The 18,193-nt window shown below is 55.8% G+C and overlaps 1 protein-coding gene across 1 annotated transcript; it reads left to right on the forward strand.

Moving 5' to 3' along the window:
* The first annotated feature begins 1,108 nt into the window (after window positions 1-1,108).
* On the forward strand, window positions 1,109-15,622 carry NECTIN4 (nectin cell adhesion molecule 4). The gene is made up of 9 exons (XM_068966403.1): window positions 1,109-1,184; window positions 9,693-10,052; window positions 11,277-11,567; window positions 12,622-12,742; window positions 13,666-13,814; window positions 14,042-14,198; window positions 14,633-14,708; window positions 14,988-15,062; window positions 15,398-15,622. The coding sequence occupies exons 1-9, from the start codon at window positions 1,109-1,111 to the stop codon at window positions 15,620-15,622; spliced, it is 1,530 nt and encodes a 509-aa protein (XP_068822504.1).
* Window positions 15,623-18,193: the final 2,571 nt, after the last annotated feature.

Here is an 18,193-nt window from a genome sequence, read left to right on the forward strand (position 1 = left end):
TGGGGTCTCCTGACCAGTAGTGAGAAGGTGTTGATGCTGATGGAGAGTCCTGCTAGGGAGGCCAGCAATCTGTGGGGTTAATGCTTTGGTCAATCCCTTGGCTTCTTCTATGTCAAGGGGGGAGGCTTGGGGGAGGGAGTCACTTAAGTTCCTTCTGAGGGGTCTCTGGGGCTTCCCTGGTGGCTCACATGGTAAAGAACTGCCTGCAATGCAGAAGACCTGGGTTTGATCCCTGAGGTGGAAAGATCCCCTGAAGAAGGGAATGGCTACCAGTATTCTTGCCTTTGATCTAACTCTCTACCTCAAAGGTAGAGATGTCTCATACTACCAAAGCTGTGTCCTCCAGCAAGCCCCTTCCCCACTCTGGGCCTCTGTTTTCTCATCTGGTGGGTGAGGTATTTGGGCAGTACTGTCCTCTGTTCTGGTCTTCTCTGATTCTGGCTCCAAAGCTGAGCCCCTCTGGGAAGTTGGGGAACTCAGCAAAACCCAAGGGAAGGCAGCAAGACCGGCCGGGGTGCGGGACTACTGGCTTGCTTTCCACACACAAGGGCCTTGCCCTGGTTCCTCCTGGCCAGGTGCCTCCCTCTTTGAGCCACCCTGGGCCTTTCCTACCCCTCCCCCAACCCAGCCCCTCTCGTCACAGCCCCTTCCACACACTGCCAGGTAAAGGCTGCAGCTGATGATGGGATCCCACACCCCCCCAGGTCCTTCCATTATCCCCTCCCTCTCTGGCGCCCATTAGCCAGCCTGGGCCGTGGGGGCGGCGGCTGCCTAGTCTCCGTGCCAGGCCCAGCCCCCGGAGACGCACCTGTTCTGACCTGCTGAGCAGGTTCCCAAGTTTCTGCCTTCGTTGTTGGCCACGGCGTGGGAAGCAGCTCTGCGGGAGCTCGGCGCTCCCGATCACGGCTTCTCGGGGTAGCTACAGCTGGGTGGGTGGAAGGGGGCTGGGTCCCCTAGCGGAGACCCCAGGGGGGCAGGCAGGTGCGTCCCTGCCCGAGGACTCTGTGACTGCCTCCCGTCTGGGTCGATCCCTATCCAGCTCTCGAGCGGCTCCCAGGGAGAACTCGGTGGAACTTCAGAAACACTGGGCAGCTCTGCCTCCCGACCAATGCCTCTGTCCCTGGGAGCCGAGATGTGGGGTCCTGTGGCCTGGCTGCTGCTGCTGCTCCTGGCATCATTTACAGGTAGGACTTGCTTCAGGACCCTTGTTCCTGAGCCCAAGCCGACCAGGCACACACACACACGCATGCACACGCATGCACACATACACATTCCCTTTCCTGTGCTCTGAGCTGAGGAATCGGCCTCCCGCTCGCATCTCCAGCTGCTACCAGTGCCCTCAGGAGAGCCACCGGAGCTCTTCTGTTTCATGCCCCTTTCCAGCCCCAGGCCAGGTCTCTGGGTCTGGGCTCCCTGACCACCTTAGCCAAAAGGCTGGAGCTGCCTCTGGGGAAAGAGATGTGGTAATCCAGTACAGGTGGCCGGGGAGGTGGAACTGGTGGGGACCCTTTCACCCCTTCGTAGAGATTCCCTCGCCTACCCCCTGGGCTTCAGAATTGCTGACTGGGGCTGCAGCTGACTCAGGGCTGAGCTGGTTTCCCCAGTCATCAGGGTGTAGGAAGCCTGATGTCCAGAGAATGGACAGGGTCTTTCTCTCACCTCCTCTCCACATGATGGCCTAGAATACCAGTTCTGTGGCACCCGTTGGGGGACTGTTGGGGAGCTGGAAGCTCTTTTCACTCTGGCCCCCCATCTCTGAGCATGCTATGGGGGGTGCTATTCCAAAGTAAGATGGCTACTTCCATGAGCGGGGGGTCTAGAGAGGGCATGGTCCTCTTTCCTTTATCCCTTGTCCTATTTTCTCAACTAGATGTCCTGTATCCCTCCCGTCTAGCACTGAGTACAGAAGATTAGAAATTATAGGAACTTGTAATCTTCAGAGTGGGGGGGAGAGAGAGAGAGAGTATGTGTGTGTGTGTGTGTGTGTGTGTGTGTGTGTCTGTAAGGGTACATATGCACAATGAGACCAGGGTAGGATTCCTTAGGCTGTTCCCAAGGTAATGGACAACTGAGATATCTTCCTCCTTAGAAAGACAGGGCCTCACCTACATACAACAGTTTGATTCCAAGTCCCAGGAGCAGTGGTGACGGAGCCGCAGTTGTCCAGCAGTGATTTTCCCCAACCTCCATCCCCACCTAAAGCTGTCACGGAGGGTCAGACTTGCTCTGATCTTCTAATAGAAGGGTCATTGGCCCAGCCTCCAGCTGCAGGATACTGAGTTCCGAGCCCTGCCATCTCTCCCTCCTCCCTCCCACCCCCCATCTTAATTCCCATCTTCCAGACAACCCTTCTCACTTGCTTAGGCCAAGAGGGTGGGGCCTGGTTGCTGGGGCCAGGGAACTCGGCAGTCACTTTCCTGTAGGATCTACCCACACCTAAAGGATCTACCCACATCTAGAGAGTGGAGCCATGATGTCTCAGGACTCGGAAGGGATCAAAGAGATCCAACTCCCTCAGGGAAGTTTCCAGGGAAAACTGAAAGAAATAGAAAGGCCAGCGAGATCTCAAGATTACTCAGTGTTAGAAGCATAATCGGGGTTAGCGTCTTGGTCTTCCAACCCCTAATTCATCGGAGCATAACACCTCTGAGTGCTCACTGGGGATAGCCAGGGCACTGGATGCTGGACACGCAGCGCTTAGGAGGACATAGTCCCTGCCTTCTTTTCCAGGACACAAAGCTGTTCTTTCTCAGAGAAGCCCATGGCAGGGAGAGGAGACCCCTTCTAGTTAGGGCATCACCCCCACCTTGTCCTGTGCCTAATGGACGGGTGCCATGGCCAGGGAGGCAGCCTGGCTCCAGGGAAGCTGGCACCCAGGGAGCCGCACTCAGCTGCTATAACCTGCACAGAGTGCTCGGAGGGCCAGAAGTCAGACCCCGGGTTCCCAGCCCGAGGAACATGTGGGCCCACCTAACTGCCTTCCCCATTCTGGCTCCCGTGGGCATCTCCTCAACGGCCCCCAGGAAACTGGACTGTTCTTGTCTCTGAGAAAGCCTTGGACAGGAACCTTGGGAAATCAGGAGTTTGGGGTTCTGGCCCCATTTCTGCAGTTAATTTGTTACATGACCTTGGGCAACTAAGAATCTAGACTTTAGGGGACCAAGAAGTAGGACCAGATGATCTGTATGGGCCTTCTAGCTCTGAGAGCCTGTGGCTGCCTGAACGTCCAGCCCCTGACGGAAGGAGGGTGCTGGGTGCTGGAAGAGACAGTCCGTCTGGCTATGGCGACAGAAGGGGGAAAGGTCCTGACCCCCTTTCTCAGCAGGGACCAGGGGTAGCTTCACCCTAGATACTGCCTTCTGCCCCTGCACTGCTGCAGATCTGTGTCCCCACCAAGTCCTGGGTCATTAGTGCTCTGAGCCCCAGGGCCCTGCCCCACCCCTGTTAGGGAGAGGAGCCCAGGCTGGGGAGGCACCCCAACAACCACAGCTCTTTGTCTCTCCTTAATGGGATGAATTTCCGGGTGAGGTCTCCTCCCTGCTTCCCATCTCCTGCCCTGGGGCTGAAGGACCCATATCTGTAGATACCCTGCCAGTAGGGTCCTGGTTCCTAACCTTTGCGGCCAACTGAGCCCTGCAGGACCCCAGAGAACACGGGGTTCTCTGAATTCTGAAGTCTGGCCTCTGAGGGTTAGGATTAGCTTTCTGTCTAAAGTTAGTTTTTTAGAAAGGGAGGGACCGCATCCCTGCATCTCTACTCCTATTTACAGAGGTGGGGGCAGGCCCTTCTCTGAAGGACCTACCCAAACCCTGGGGGAAGACCAGAAAGGGAGGCAAGCATCCCTGCCCAAGGTAGGGAGCGCTAGGAGGATCCCAGGGAAGCCCTGTGGCCCCCAGTGACCTTAGTCCAACCCCAATGTTTCAGGGAGCTGGGCCAAGGGGACCCCAGCCACAGAGATGGCAGTAAGGAATTCATAGTAGAGTCCACAGTCCCAGGCTCTAGACCTCAGCCTTGGGATCCTAGGGCCCTCCAGGCAAAGTGAAGCGAGGTCAGCCACGGTAGGAGCAAGCCTAGTGAAGAGAGAATGCCTGGCCTTTCTGGACTCCCAAACTTGCCCTTCTGCTGACCAAAGTCTAGGCAGACAGAAGGGATGGGGTGGGGTGAGGAGCTGAGTCAGGAGGGAAGGGAGGAGAGAAGCCTAGGGGCTGAATCTGGGATCAGAATCTAAACTGAGAAGGTCAAGCTCAGAACTGGGGTCCAGCCACAGAGCTGGAGGAGGAGGGCTCTGCCTGAGGGGGAGGGGACAAGATCACTCTTTAACTGGACGGGAGCCTCAGGCTTCAGACGCTTTCCCCACAGTTCTCAGGCCACCCCCCCCCCCCCCACACACACACCCCTTTGCCTTTAAAACTGGTTGGCTGTCCTGAGAGCTGGGTTGAGGCTGTGATTTGGGGTGGGGCAGAGCTGGCCACACTTGCAGAGGTTGGGGAGGGGTGGCTGGCTGGCAGGATTGGGGAGGGGGTTAGGATCCCAGGGGTTTGGGAGAAGTTGAATTCTGGGTCTCCCACCCACAGTGTGACTGTTGTGGTGACTCAGCCAGGCTCAGACTCTGGCTCCGGGGGGTTTAGGGGACTTATCTGTGCTGGGAGCCGTGTCTGGGCCGGAGCTGGGGCTGCCTCGAGGCCTGTCCTCCTCCGTTGTTCTCACCTCCCTTTGTGATTGGTGTGGCCCCCCTCCCCAGACACTAATCTGTGGTGGGCGCTTTGCCCGGGTTGAGAAGCTCTCACTAAGCTGAGGGGCTTAGGACAATGGAGGGTAAGTGAGGGAGGTGGAGGAAGGCAGAGAGAGAATCTGCTGGTTTTCGAAGTTCCTTAGCACTCCAAGGCCAAGGTTACAGGGGGAGAGGGACGGATGGAAAGAAAAACAGGTGGGTTGTTTATATCACCTGTCCTGAGTAAGGGGCTTCAGGGGTCCCTTCCCAGGTCCTTTCTTACCCCAAACTCACCCACACATTCCAGCTCTTTCTTGGGGAGGCTGCTGCTGTGGGGTGAGGGGAGGCAAGAGTTAACAAAGGAGAATGAGACCCTAGACAGCTCAGCCCCCTCCCCCTAGCCTCAGGTAGGATCCCCCTCCTCCTTCCCAGCAAACTTCCACCAGACAACCCTCACCCCAGGCCTGCAGCGAGAGCTGGTTTTTCTGGTGGCGGCAGCAGCAGAGACCTGACAGAGATTCCCAGGGAGAGGCCTCCTTGAGGGGCCAGAGGTACTGGGCGGGGGGGGGGGGGGGGGGGGGGGGGGGGGTGCTGAGAAAGGTGGGGGTCCTTCCAGTAGGAACCTGAGGAGCAAGGGTAGAGAGAGCTTTTGTTTTGTTCTGTGGGGTGGTCCTTGATGACAATTTCCCATCACCCCAGAGGGACAGTGACCTCATCTCTGGGTCCCTCTGCCTGAGATGAATCTGCCTCAAGTCTGGGATGAGGAGGGGAGGGGTGCCTGGGCGACACTCCAGTGGGTGCATAGACAGAGGCCCTGAGCCACACAGCACTGACCAAAGGCAGCTGAGACAGATAACTATGCGGAAGCTAAGAGAAACCAATATCAAAATATTTACTGTGTGTGTACATTCACAGACATGCCTTTCCATGGCTTGCTCTGATGCTGACATGCACACATGCACTCCTGAAGAGAAAAAGTGGACACATGTATGTGGGAAACACCCCCAGGTTCATGCAAAGAGGCAGCCTCTCCTGCATGCGAGCCAGCACTGAGACACACCAGGCCCTCACCCAAAGACGGGCACGCAGACACACGGAGCTCACACTGCCTCCCTTCCTCCTCCTCAGAGACCCACCTCCAGGACCCCATTGCGTGCCCCTAGAAGCACTAGCAGTGGATGCTGACGGAGAAAGGCTCCGCAGAAAGAAAAGCCTCCTGCCTGAGAGATGCCGTCATCTGCCACTGCCAGCCTCAGTCTCCCCTCCGGAGATCAGAGGCCAGGCCTTGTGCAGAGAGGAGAGTTGGGGCACAGGGTAGGGAGAAGGCAGCCAGCCCAGGCCGGGAACGGAAGGCCTGTCTGGGAGCAGGTGGGGTACGCAGAGGGCAGGGCCCCAAAGAGGCCCGTGGGGGCCTGGCCAGGGGTGGGGGAGGACCAGGGCAGGGATCCCGTCCGGCCAGTCGGGCCTGTTCTCTGCCTTGCGCAAGGTGGTGGCTGGTGGCGGCTGTGGCTAGGCTGGCTGTGCAGCAGCAGCTGAATCACCAAGGTTCCTGACCAGCGTCCTGGTGCTCCCAGGAGGAGGGGAGGGGAGGGTTAGAGGGAGGGGCGCTCAGCCAGCAGAGTCCACCAGCCTCAGCAACCAGTCTGCAGCAGAAGGGTCCGTGGGCTTGGCCTGGCCACTACATGCCCGCAGGGTGACCTCACCAGGCAGGCGGTGTGTCTCCTTTGCTCTGGTGACATCATCATGCTGACGCCGGGCGGGCACTGGGTGGGGGAGAGAAGGAGGAGGCAGTCCTGGTCTGCCCTACCCTGGGAGTCTCAGCTTCTGGGTCTGCCTACTAGGCCCAAGTTCTCTTTTCCTTCTCTTGCAGCCTGTGTGTGTGTGTGTGTGTGTGTGTGTGTGCAAGTGAAGGAGGGTGTTGCTCAAGCTGAGATGCTCCCAGTAAATAGTGAATTTAGGACAATGGGGAGATGTGGGAGAGACCCAGAAGGGACTTTCCGGTTTAACTGGGTTCCTCATCCTGCAAAGTTTGGGTTTATCACTTGGTATCATGAGGATCATGGAGCCACAGGTAGGGATGTGGAGGATCGGACTCAGACATGTGCTAGGGACTTGCTGCCTGTTGTACGCTAAGAAGGTATTTTTGGTGGGGAAATGTGATTAGTGGTGGGGAAGGGCCAGTTGCTTGACAAGTACAGGAATGAGGATGCCATCTGACATTGTTCCAGAAATAGGCTTTGGAAGGGTTTGAGTGTCTCCCAGTGGAGCAGGGCTTGGATTCCCTGTGACCTGCATGGACACTGGGATTAAAAGCAGAGGAAGTACCAGGAAGCCCCAATCTCAAGCCCACCTTCAGCCCTTGGCAGCCCTGCTCCCTCTGGTGCCAGGAGGAGGGGCCTGGGAGGGGTGACAGGTGGTTAGCTGGACTCCTTGGCTGGGCTGGGTGGGTCCAACATCAGCTTGGGCAGGTCAGGGCCCTGGTATCTGGCCCTGCAGGTCTGTCCCGTCCCATTCGGGCCCTCCCGGCTCCCAATAGCGTCCTCCCTTCCTCTTCCCGTTTGCAGGGCCGTGGGATCCCCTTCCTCTGTCCCATGCTCTGCCTCACTGGGACCCTCTGGCCACTCTAGTGGGGCTTCACTTTCTCCCCCCACGTCTGATTTCCTCCACCCCCTACTTTCACCCTAGGTCCAGTCTGGAGGTACTCCCCTTGGCAGAGAACCCAGCTAGCCAGCCTATTGTGTCTCCACCCTAAGGTTGCCATGCTAACCCCCTCCCTGCCCAGCCCAACCAAAGACAGCACATTCCTCCTCGTTCTACCCTTTCCTTCTTCTGCCTGTCTCTCACGTTCATTCATTCATCCACTCATTCACTCATTCAGTCAGTCAATAAATAATAACTGAGTACCAGTTATATGCCAGGAATGCAGACCACTGAGCACTGAATCAGAAGCCATGTTTGCATATGTGATGTGAGATCCAGTTTATACCCTTGAGGTTCTCAGTCTGGTGGAAGAGGCAAATGAGAAAACAGCAAATACAATCTGTGGTATCAACAAATGCAGTCTGTGATGGGTCAACGCAGGATGCTAGAGGGAGAAGAGAGGAAGGGCACCTCACCCTGCCTCAGGTGGGGGTGGGGGAAGGGAGGACTCCGGGAGGAAGTGATGTCTAAGCAGAGTCTTTAAGGATGAGTAGGAGTTACCCAGACAGTGATGAGTAGGAGCTACCAGACATAGGGAGGAGGGCGTTCCAGGCAGGATCACAGTATGAGCAAGGTGAAGGCCAGCAGGGTGTGTGAAATGCTGGCCAGAGGTAGGAGCTTTGAACTTTTGGGAATTACTGGACATGCATCCCCAGGCAAGGCGCTCTCACCATTCCAGAGAGCCTTCATTCTGCCCGCAGCTCTCTGCCCCCAGCCCTGTTTCATACAGTTTATTCCACAACTTCAAATCTCTTTCTTTCCAGCCTTGAGCTTCTCTAGCCCTGCCTCCCTCATAAGTTACTCATCCTAGAAACCTAGGAGTGGTCTTTGAGTCTTTCCTCTTTCTGGTCAGTGACCACGTCCTGCCAAGCTTTCCCTGGAACTGTCCCCTCCTCTTGGCAGCACAGTGCAGGATGGCAGCAGGGTCCTAGTGTGTCTCCTGCCGCAGGCGCTGCTTTCCAGTCAGAGGGCACATGACCACTGGCTTAATGCTCTAGTGACTCCGTATTTCCCCTGGCCAAATCTGAATTCCTTTCCCTGGTGTGGAAGGTCCTGGATGATTTTGCTGTGACCAGATGTCTCACTCCCACCCAACACACACCCCTTGCCTTAGTTGTGTCCTCTCCTCTTGGCTTCCTGAACCAGCCAGACTCCACCTCCCTGGGGTTTGCCCACCTTGGGCCCTTACCTGGGATCCCTTTCCAGGTCTCACCCCCTCCTGATTCTACCCACTGCATGCATGAGGCCCTCCTACCTGAATCAGGACCACTGTGACTAGCCTATCCCATAACTAACATGCAACACACCAGTAACCACTAAATAAGAAACCATCACACATATTTCCATTGATGTTTCCATACATATCTCTTTCCCAGAAGATCTCAGATTCTATAAGTGCAGGACATGCATCCTTCTTTGCTGATAAGGCTACATGATAGATCTCCCTGAGGGCTTCATACTGTTCCTTATCAATGGACATAGCACTCACCTTTCAACACTGGTCCCCACCTCCAGTCCTCTGCTTCTGGTTCATGGTTCTAACCCTGTTATATATCTGTCCTGACCTCTCCTCTCTTGGCCTCTGACCCTGGGCCTTTCTATCTTCAGTGACTTGCTCATTCCTGTCTCTGAGTCTTGGTTCATGCCATTCCTCCCACATAGCATACCTTCTTCTCTCTGGGAACCCAGGTCTCTCATCCTCTTATCTTCAAACCATGAAAAGAATGTTCCAAAGGGCCTGTTGGGATGGACCCTTCCTACACCACATGCCGCATCCCAGACACCAACTCTTCTTGACCCTTGCCTTGGCTCCAGACCACTTTCTGAAAGCATTCTCTTTCCCTCTCTTGGTAGGTTAAGCCTTCTGTTAAAGTCTGTCCATGGCTTCCAGGTCTTTGCGGCATAAAATCCATTTCCCTGAGCTCCCAGAGGGCAGAGGCTGGGTCTCTTCTCCTGTTATAGCTGCCCACCTTACAATTGCTCAGGATAGGATCCAGGGCTGAGAGAGGATTGTGACTCTTCCATACACCATCTGTGTGGCCTTAGGCAAGTCACTTCCTCTCTCTGGGTCTCAGTTTCCTCATCTGTTAAAGGGCGATAATAACACCTACCTTTTGGGAATGGTTTGTGGATCTAATGAGGTAATGGACTAAACGCGCTTTGCAAGCATAAAATGCTCCAGGAGTTCTGGGCTGCCTTTGCTGACATTATCATTATGAATAAGTGTTCCCCAGCTCTGGCAGCGCCCCTAGTCCTGGCTGCTTCTGTCTGCCCCCTGCAGGTCAGTGCCTTGCTGGTGAGCTGGAGACCTCGGACCTGGTGACCGTGGTGCTGGGCCAGGATGCCAGGCTGCCCTGCTTCTACCGAGGGGATCCGGGCGAGCAGGTGGAGCAGGTGGCATGGGCTCGCGTGGATGCGGGCGAGGGCGGCCGGGAACTGGCACTGCTGAACTCCAAATACGGGCTGCACGTGAGCTCAGCCTACGAGGGCCGTGTGGAACAGCCGCCGCCCCCACGGAACCCCCTGGATGGTGCGGTACTGCTGCGCAATGCGGTGCAGGCTGACGAGGGCGAGTATGAGTGTCGCGTCAGCACCTTCCCTGCCGGAAGCTTCCAGGCGCGGCTGCGGCTCCGCGTTCTGGGTAAGGCCAGTTGCCAGAGACGCCAGAACCTCAGGCCCTGGGTCTTGGAAGGCAGAGCCAGAAGCAGGGGAATGCAGAGATGAATGGGGTGGGGTCGAAACAGGAAGAGGTGGGGTCCTGTGGAACTGAGAGAGCTTCATTTAGCCCATCCAACCCCCGCCCCAATCCAGAAATTCTTTTCAGATGACCCCCAGAGCTTGATACAGCTTGATCAGCCTTGGGGAAGAATCCATTTATTAGGCTGGTCTTCCTTCTGCGGACCTGACTTCTCTCTGTTGGTTCCTCGCACCCTCTGCAGAGAGCCTTCTCTCTTCTGCACGACAGCCTCTCCACTAGATGTGACGCTCTGTCATGCCTCACTCAAATCTCTCCTTCAAGCTAAATTTACTAGTTTCTGCAACAGTTCTACCAGACACACTCATTCAGAGCCTCCCTCATCCTCCTGGGCTCCATTTAAAATACTGGGCCTAGACATGGACACACAGGCCCAGCTCTGCCCAGAGTGGCCGTGCATGACCAGTGGGGCTCATGCCTGCCCTGATCCGGACCTTCAGTGAATGCGGTCGGGAGCCGCAGTTGCCTTGTAAACCACCTCTTGGCACTGTGGACTCTCACGGTCAACGGATGCCCTGGACTTATGGTCAAGTCCAGTCTTTTCCATGCTGGGCTTGGACTGTTAATGTTATGAAGATAAAAATAAAGACGTTTATAGTTTTCCTTTATCCACATGGAATTTACTAATACCAGCCATGGTAGAGAAGCCTGAGTGTGAATCTTGGCTTCATCACCCCATAGCTAATGATCTGGAATGAATCATTTAACCTCCTTGAGCTTCAGTTTCTTCAGCTATGAAATAAGGATAATAATACCTACTTCATGTTTGTTGACAGGATTAAAAGAAATAATGTTTGTAAAGTGTTGAGCACAGTACTGGGCCACATAGTCAGTGCTTTAAAAGTAGTGGCTATTATTATTATTATTATTATATAGACATCTGGTTAGTTTTTAAATTGCCTCATTATTTTTATTAAAAAAAAATGACCCATACTCGTTGTAAATAATTCAAGCGGTGGAGAAAGGTACAAAGTCAGTTGAAATTCTACCACTCATTTGACATCTCTGTTGATGGTATAAAAGAAGAAAAAGCTAGACTGAACTGGGATGGGGTGGGGCCTCCTAACGGGGGTTGTGAAGATGGTGCTGTCCGCCTCCCCTCATCTGCAGTGCCTCCCTTGCCCTCGCTGAATCCTGGTCCGGCGCTAGAAGAAGGCCAGGGCCTGACACTGGCAGCCTCCTGCACAGCAGAGGGCAGCCCGGCCCCCAGCGTTACCTGGGACACAGAGGTCAAGGGCACAGCATCCCAGCGCTCCTTCACACACTCCCGCTCAGCTGCCGTCACTGCAGAATTCCATCTGGTGCCCAGCCGCAGCATGAACGGACAGCCACTCACCTGCGTGGTATCCCACCCTGGCCTGCTGCAGGACCAACGGATTACCCACACCCTCCAGGTGGCCTGTGAGTGCTTGGGTAGGGCACCCCCACGGGCTCCAGGAAGACGGGTGCGACCCTGAGAGACCCGGAGGCCCACCAGTGTGGGTCCTACAGCCCATGAGCACTAGTCCGGGGTGTAAGACCCGGAGCCCCTCCCAGATGACCTTGGCAAACCACTCCCTGACCTTCAGAGTCCTCCTGCTTACAAAGGAGCTTGCCCTGATTTTCAGGTTTCAGGGAGGTCAGATATAAATAAGGAGTTTAAAGGATTTTGTGAAATAGTTTAGGATTTGAAGACAGATGGACTTGGAATGCACCCTAGTTCTGCTATTTACCAGCCGTTATCCAGTCAAGATTCATTTTCTTCATTAGCAGAAGGAGAGTAATTATATCAACTTTAGAGGGTTCTGATGGGAATTAGAAACGACAAATGCAAAGCCTCTCACGTGGCACTTAGTGTATGGATGATACCAGGTCAATGGCAGATGTTGTTTTCCTGGCATTAGACTTCACGCCTCTGTGAGGGATGGCACTGGTTTCTACTCATACTAACACAGCATTTGGCACAAAGTAGGTCCTCAACAGATGTTTGTTAAAGAAATGAACGAGCTGGAAATTCCCTGGTTGTCCAGTGGTTAGGACTGCACAATTTCCCTGCTGAGGACCTGGGTTCGATCCCTGATCTGGGATCCCCACAAGCTGTGCTGCACAGTTAGGGAAAATAAAAAAGAAATCAAGGAACTAGGAGGATGGTTAAACCTTTGAAGAATCAGAGAGGGGTTTTGCTTAGCACCTGTTTTTTGACTGGCACTATGCTAGGGCCCACATGGGATTCAAAAGGTGTTGCCACGCTGCTATGCAGAGGAACATATAGGCTCGCTGCACAGGTAAACCAGTGTGGACTCTGAATGCAGGGGATGGAGCTGTCAGCAGAGTGGGGCTGGTCTAGGTTGGGCTGCAGATGGGCAGGACAGGGAAGGGCAGGGAGAGGCCATTCCAGGCAGGGTGAGGCCTGGGACTGGGGGTCTTCGAGGAAGAGCATCACTCCCATTCTCTCTCCTCCCACCTTTCATTCCAGTCCTTGCGGAAGCCTCTGTGAGGGGCCTTGAAGACCGAAAGCTGTGGCAGGTTGGCAGAGAAGGGGCTATGCTCAAGTGCTTGAGTGAAGGGCAGCCCCCGCCCTCGTACAACTGGACACGGTAAGGGCCAAGCTTGAGCCTGGGATCCTTCCCTCGGGACCAACACGTACTCATCATGAAATGGGACAATATACTCTGAGCCCCAAATAAATTGGGGCACATGTTCAGACCAATACAAGAATATGCATGGTCACCAAACATTATTATTGGCTTATACCAGGGAGTGTGGGATACATGGCGATGCATAGAGAATTAGCTAATAAGTGCTTGGCTTTTTCCCTTAACTTTAAAATTATGAAATATAATATGGTATTTAAATGTTAACACTTTTTATGTAAGTGACTGAAATGGATAAGACAAAAGGATACAGCTGACTGTGACTGCTGTTAAAGCAACACTTTTATAGCCGCTGTCACATCGCCAGCACCTTAGAAGCACCCTCCCGTCTCTGCTAGCTCCCTGGCTTTTTTCCAAGGTCTGAGATGTCCAGAGAGTCAGGGAGGGGGTCAGGGGCACATGTGTGTGAGCCCATGACAGGCATGCTCTCACATATGAGCAGATGAGCCATGTATGTGGCCTCGTGCCTGGGCCTCTGTTCATGAATCCTACCTTGCAATGTCAGGGGTATTGGAGCATACAGTCACGTTTGCCAAGTACATCTGAGCCCAAATAGGAATGCAAAGTCCTGTCGTACGGACTTTATGCCATGTGGACCTGGTGCTCAGTGCTGAGTGACGTGATACCCACAGGAGCATGTGAGATATTGTGCGTGTGGCTCTTCCCCGAGTGCGTGTTGGGGTGCCCAGGTCAGGCTGGGCGGCAGGGAGAAGGGGCCTCTGCCTAGACCTGCCTAGAGGAGGGAGGGGCACCGTGGGAACAGCCGGTGGCTCTGGGTGACGTCATGGGGGAGAGAGGTGGAGAGCTGCCCGGGCACGTTGGATGGTGGCAGCCTCAGCCCGCCCATCAGCTTCCCTGTCCTCCAGGCTGGACGGGCCTCTGCCCAGTGGGGTTCGAGCAGAAGGAGACACCCTGGGCTTCCCCACACTGACCACTGAGCACAGTGGCACATACGTCTGCCGTGTTAGCAATGCACTCTCCTCAAGGGATTCTCAGGTGGTGGTGGACGTTCTTGGTAAGCACTGGGGCAAAGGCTGGGGCCTGGGCCAGGGGCCTGGTGGGGGGCAACGGGAAGCAAGACAGGGAGTAAACTGGGAGAGTGTTTATTTGGAGGGGGCGGGACTGCACGTATTTTGCAGAGGGTCAGGCTGAGGGGGTGGTTTGGGGTATGTTTTGAGAGGACAGCGTGGGGCGGGCCAGAGATCTGGACGTCTGCCTTAGACCTTGGCCTGCCCACAGCAGACCCCGAGGACGCCGCCGGGAAGCAGGTGGACCTCGTGTCGGCCTCCGTGGTAGTGGTGGGCGTAATTGCCGCACTCTTGTTCTGCCTTCTGGTGGTGGTCGTGGTGCTCATGTCCCGATACCATCGGCGCAAGGCCCAGCAGATGACCCAGAAATAGTGAGTACTGGCCCCTCCTGGGCGGGTGAGGTCAGCGGGGAGCAGAGAGGAGACAAGCAGGAGGTGGGCCAGGACTGAGGAGCGAGAGGAGGCTGGGTGGCCCCACGTCTGAGGAGCTTGTGGACCAGAGGTAGGCAGAGTCTCCTGGGAGGTGAGAAAGGCCTGGGGGCCTGGACCACAGCTGGGTGAGGGGAGCCTCACTGCCCGAGTGAGGGCAGATCCACATTCGAGGGTGTCACACACACAGGCACATACATGGCACCAGGCACACACACTCTGCAGTCACACTGCTAGCTGCAGCCACGCGCTCACACTTGCAGGGACGGCCCAGTGCCCACACCCTCCAGCCCCAGCTCATAGAGGCGCCGCCAGCCTAGGTTGGCCTTGGGAGGCTACCACTACCCTCAGCTCCTGACGAGGGGGTGTCTTCCCAGTGAGGAGGAGCTGACCCTGACCAGGGAGAACTCCATCCGGAGGCTGCATTCCCATCACTCGGACCCCAGAAACCAGGTGTGTGCGCCAGGGTCAGGGGTGTTCGTGGGTCAGGAGCGTAGGAGGGTTGCACTGGGGGGAGGTGGCAGGGTGGGCAGCTCTTCTTTGGGCTGGCTCCTTTAGAAAGCCCTCTTCATCACTGGCCTCAAGGTTGCTTGGGGAAGCCATGGTTAGCACTGGTTTCAGGGTGGGGTCAAGGTCAGGGTGGGGGAATGAGGATGTCTGTGGGGTGGGGGAAGGTGACTAGGGAGGCGCCTGAGCCCCGTCCTGACTCCTCCCCGTGTCCGGGCCCTGCAGCCGGAGGAGAGTGTAGGGCTGAGAGCCGAGGGCCACCCCGATAGTCTCAAGGACAACAGTAGCTGCTCTGTGATGGTGAGGCCCCCGGCCCCACCGGTGTCCCCAGCACTCTGCTCAGGCCCCTCTCCCGGCCCCCGATGTGGTGCGTCAGCAGCCCCTCCACCAGCCCCCTTGCTGAGACTCATGCTGCCCGCCTGCCTCCCCTGACACCCCCAGCTATGCCCTTACGCCTTCGTTCTCCAGTCCCCCCTTCCCCACACCTAACATTCACTCCTGCCCATCGCTGAGCTGCTGAGCAACCGTAACCCCTGCTTGTGCCTGACCTCTGGCCCCACCGTGCCCCAGCCAGCCCCTTCAAGCGTGGCCACCCTGCCCAGGCTCCTGACTCGGCCCCTGCCCTTGGTCTCCAGAGTGAAGAGCCGGAGGGCCGCAGTTACTCCACGCTGACCACAGTGAGGGAGATTGAAACGCAGACTGAGCTGCCGTCTCCAGGCCCTGGGCGGGCAGAGGAGGAGGAGGATCGGGATGAAGGCATCAAGCAGGCCATGAGCCATTTTGTTCAGGAGAACGGGACCCTGCGGGCCAAGCCCACGGGCAATGGCATCTACATCAACGGGCGGGGGCATCTGGTCTGACCCAGGCTTGCCTCCGTCCCCTAAGCCTGGCTCCCTCTGCTGACAGGGAAGCCTTCAGCTCATCCCCAGGGGGCCTCCCTATACACTCTTTTCTTGAGGAAGATGCTCCCCACCCCATTGACTGCTTGACCTCCAGTCCTTCCAGTCCTTCCGTTGGAAAACGGAAGGGCTCTGCTGGCTGAGTCCCTCCCACAGTGTTTTCAGGTCGCTGCGTGTGCATGCGTGCTTGTTTGAATGTGTGCTGAGTGTGCGTGCAGGGGTGACTGTGCCCGTGGTGTTCGTCATGCTGTCACAAGTGAACTGTGGTACGTGTGTCACCCGGTTCGGTGGCAATGTGGGGTGTACGTCACGGGGATGTGCTTGTGTGTTGTGCAGCTGTGGGACCTTTGCCTGTAAAATGCAGGTGTTTTCCTCAGACCCCAGAGCAGTATTAATGACGCAGAGCTTCGAGGTGGGAGGTGGAGACTTGGGCCAGATCCAGGTGTGCGGGCATAGCTGGAGCTGGAATCTGGCCTCCTGAGTTGGGGAGCAGGGCTCCCACCACTTGGGACCCGCTGGGGCAAGTGTGAAGTGGTGGGCCAGGGTCCGCCAGAAGCTCAAACTGCCCTCTGGTGGCCTCTGGGCCTGCTGCATGTACATACTTTCTGTAAATAAGCCTGCACAGGGGAGCTTCTTTAAGGAATATTGCCCCAAACTCATTAAGAGAAAAGACTTTTCAAAAAACTGGGGACTCATCTGGATGTTTATCGTTACAAGGATTGCTTAAAGAGTCATCAGCCTACACAGGAATCCAGCAAAGCTAGACCTTGCTCGGGCCTGACCCCAGGAGGCTAATTCCTATGGTTCAAGGTGCTCCTTCTGAGGCATCTTAATCTGGAAAGCCTCATGGGAAGCAGACTAAGATCTGATGGAGTCTGGAGGAGGCGCGTGTGCCCCACAGTTACTGGTAACAAGAGGACAAGTAAGGTCCTTGGCCTTGCGGTTCCTCGGCTCTTCCCCTAGGCTCATGTTTTCTTAGTTGCGTGCACAGGTGTTTGTGGTCCCTTGGTGAGGGGGTCACTAGGACTTGGTGCCAAGGCTGGTTTAGTCATGGTGTAAGGGAGAGAGAATAGTGATAATAGAACCAGGGAGGGTAAGAGTTCAAGTGAGGTGAAGGAGCTACTGGGAGCAAGAATATCCCCTTTTCCCCAGGGGTCTCAGGGTCACTAACTTGGGGTTCTTTCAGCAGTTTCGCTGGGTGGGGGCTGGGCTTAGATGAGGTCCATTTTTGCCTGCCTGACCCAAATACATTCAACCAGGATACCTAGATTTAGTACCAAACCCTGCTCAGCCTGAACTCTGCTGGATTTCTGACCAAAGGAGGGTCTCTCATCCCCTGCTCTGCAGCCAGCCAGGACTTTGCATGTGGCACCTGAAGATATGGAATTCTAGTATGTACATTTTGTGTAAATATGTGTATAGTTGTACATAAATGATATTCTGTTTTTAAATAAACAGATAAAACCTGTTCTTTCTGGTTCCTGTCTTGCTCCCTGAACTGTGTAAATCCTGAACCTCAATACTCTTCTGTCTCAGGACACCCTCCCTGTGGTTCCAAGCTGGGGAGGAGCTAGGGTGCCTGGAACTGGGAGGGATGGGGAGAGAAATGGTCTCCACAAGACCTTGAGCCATCTCTGAGAGTCCCCAGGTAGGACAGTGGAAGGGAAGACCCCTTCCAGGATAGGCAGTAACTCAGTTGGGCAGTATTTTATATCCTATCGTCTTTTATTGGAGTCTTACTACAACAGGCCTGGAAAGTAAACAGCAGTGTAAAATGTTTATGGTCAAAGAACCCAAAACTCAGATGGGTTCCACAGGATATTAGAGTTGGAAGGATTTACAGGTCATCTGAGTCTTCTCTTCATTTTTTCATATGTGTAGAAACCGAGGTTTAGCGCGGCGATGTGGCTCGAGTGACACTGCAGGCGTGTGAGAGTCGGAGGCTGGGCCTCCTGCCTCCTTAGCGTGCCCTGCACAGTCCTGCGTTGCTCTGCTCCCAGGCAGTTCTGGGGTATCAACCTCAGACCCCAGGATTCTGGTCTCTAGGAGTGCCAGTCACCTGCTTGTGCCCCAGGCGCTACCACCCCACCCAAGGGCTCTGACATCACCTCCCCTCGACCAATGGGGAGAGGCCCAGCAATGGGTGAGGATGTGGATGTCAGCTGCCTCCCCCACCCCGGCCCTGTGGTTGCAAAGATGCTCTAACAGGAAGCGGGTTTAAGGAGCTGCACGGCTTCCTGCCGCCCCAGGGCTGAGCAGGGCGAGAAGGGCGAGTGCCAGTCTCGGCCACGAGACACAGCTTCTTGCCGGGGTCCTAGCAGCTTCCTCTTCCACAGCTACTTCCGTGTGGCCGGGGCCCCAGAGGCAGGAGCTGCTGCCCATTGCCCAGGCCACCCTCCACCCCCAGTTCTGAGCCCTGCCCCCCTGGGGCCAGGCCAAGCCCAGAGGCTGGCTTGGGATCCCATGGGGGACTAGTAGGGCGAAGGTCTTGGGGGACCGAGGTGGCTGGGCCAGGGCCCTGGGGCTCCGGCC

The sequence above is a fragment of the Capricornis sumatraensis genome, chromosome 2 (assembly GCF_032405125.1).
Source record: "Capricornis sumatraensis isolate serow.1 chromosome 2, serow.2, whole genome shotgun sequence".
In the NCBI taxonomy this organism is placed as follows: domain Eukaryota; kingdom Metazoa; phylum Chordata; class Mammalia; order Artiodactyla; family Bovidae; genus Capricornis; species Capricornis sumatraensis.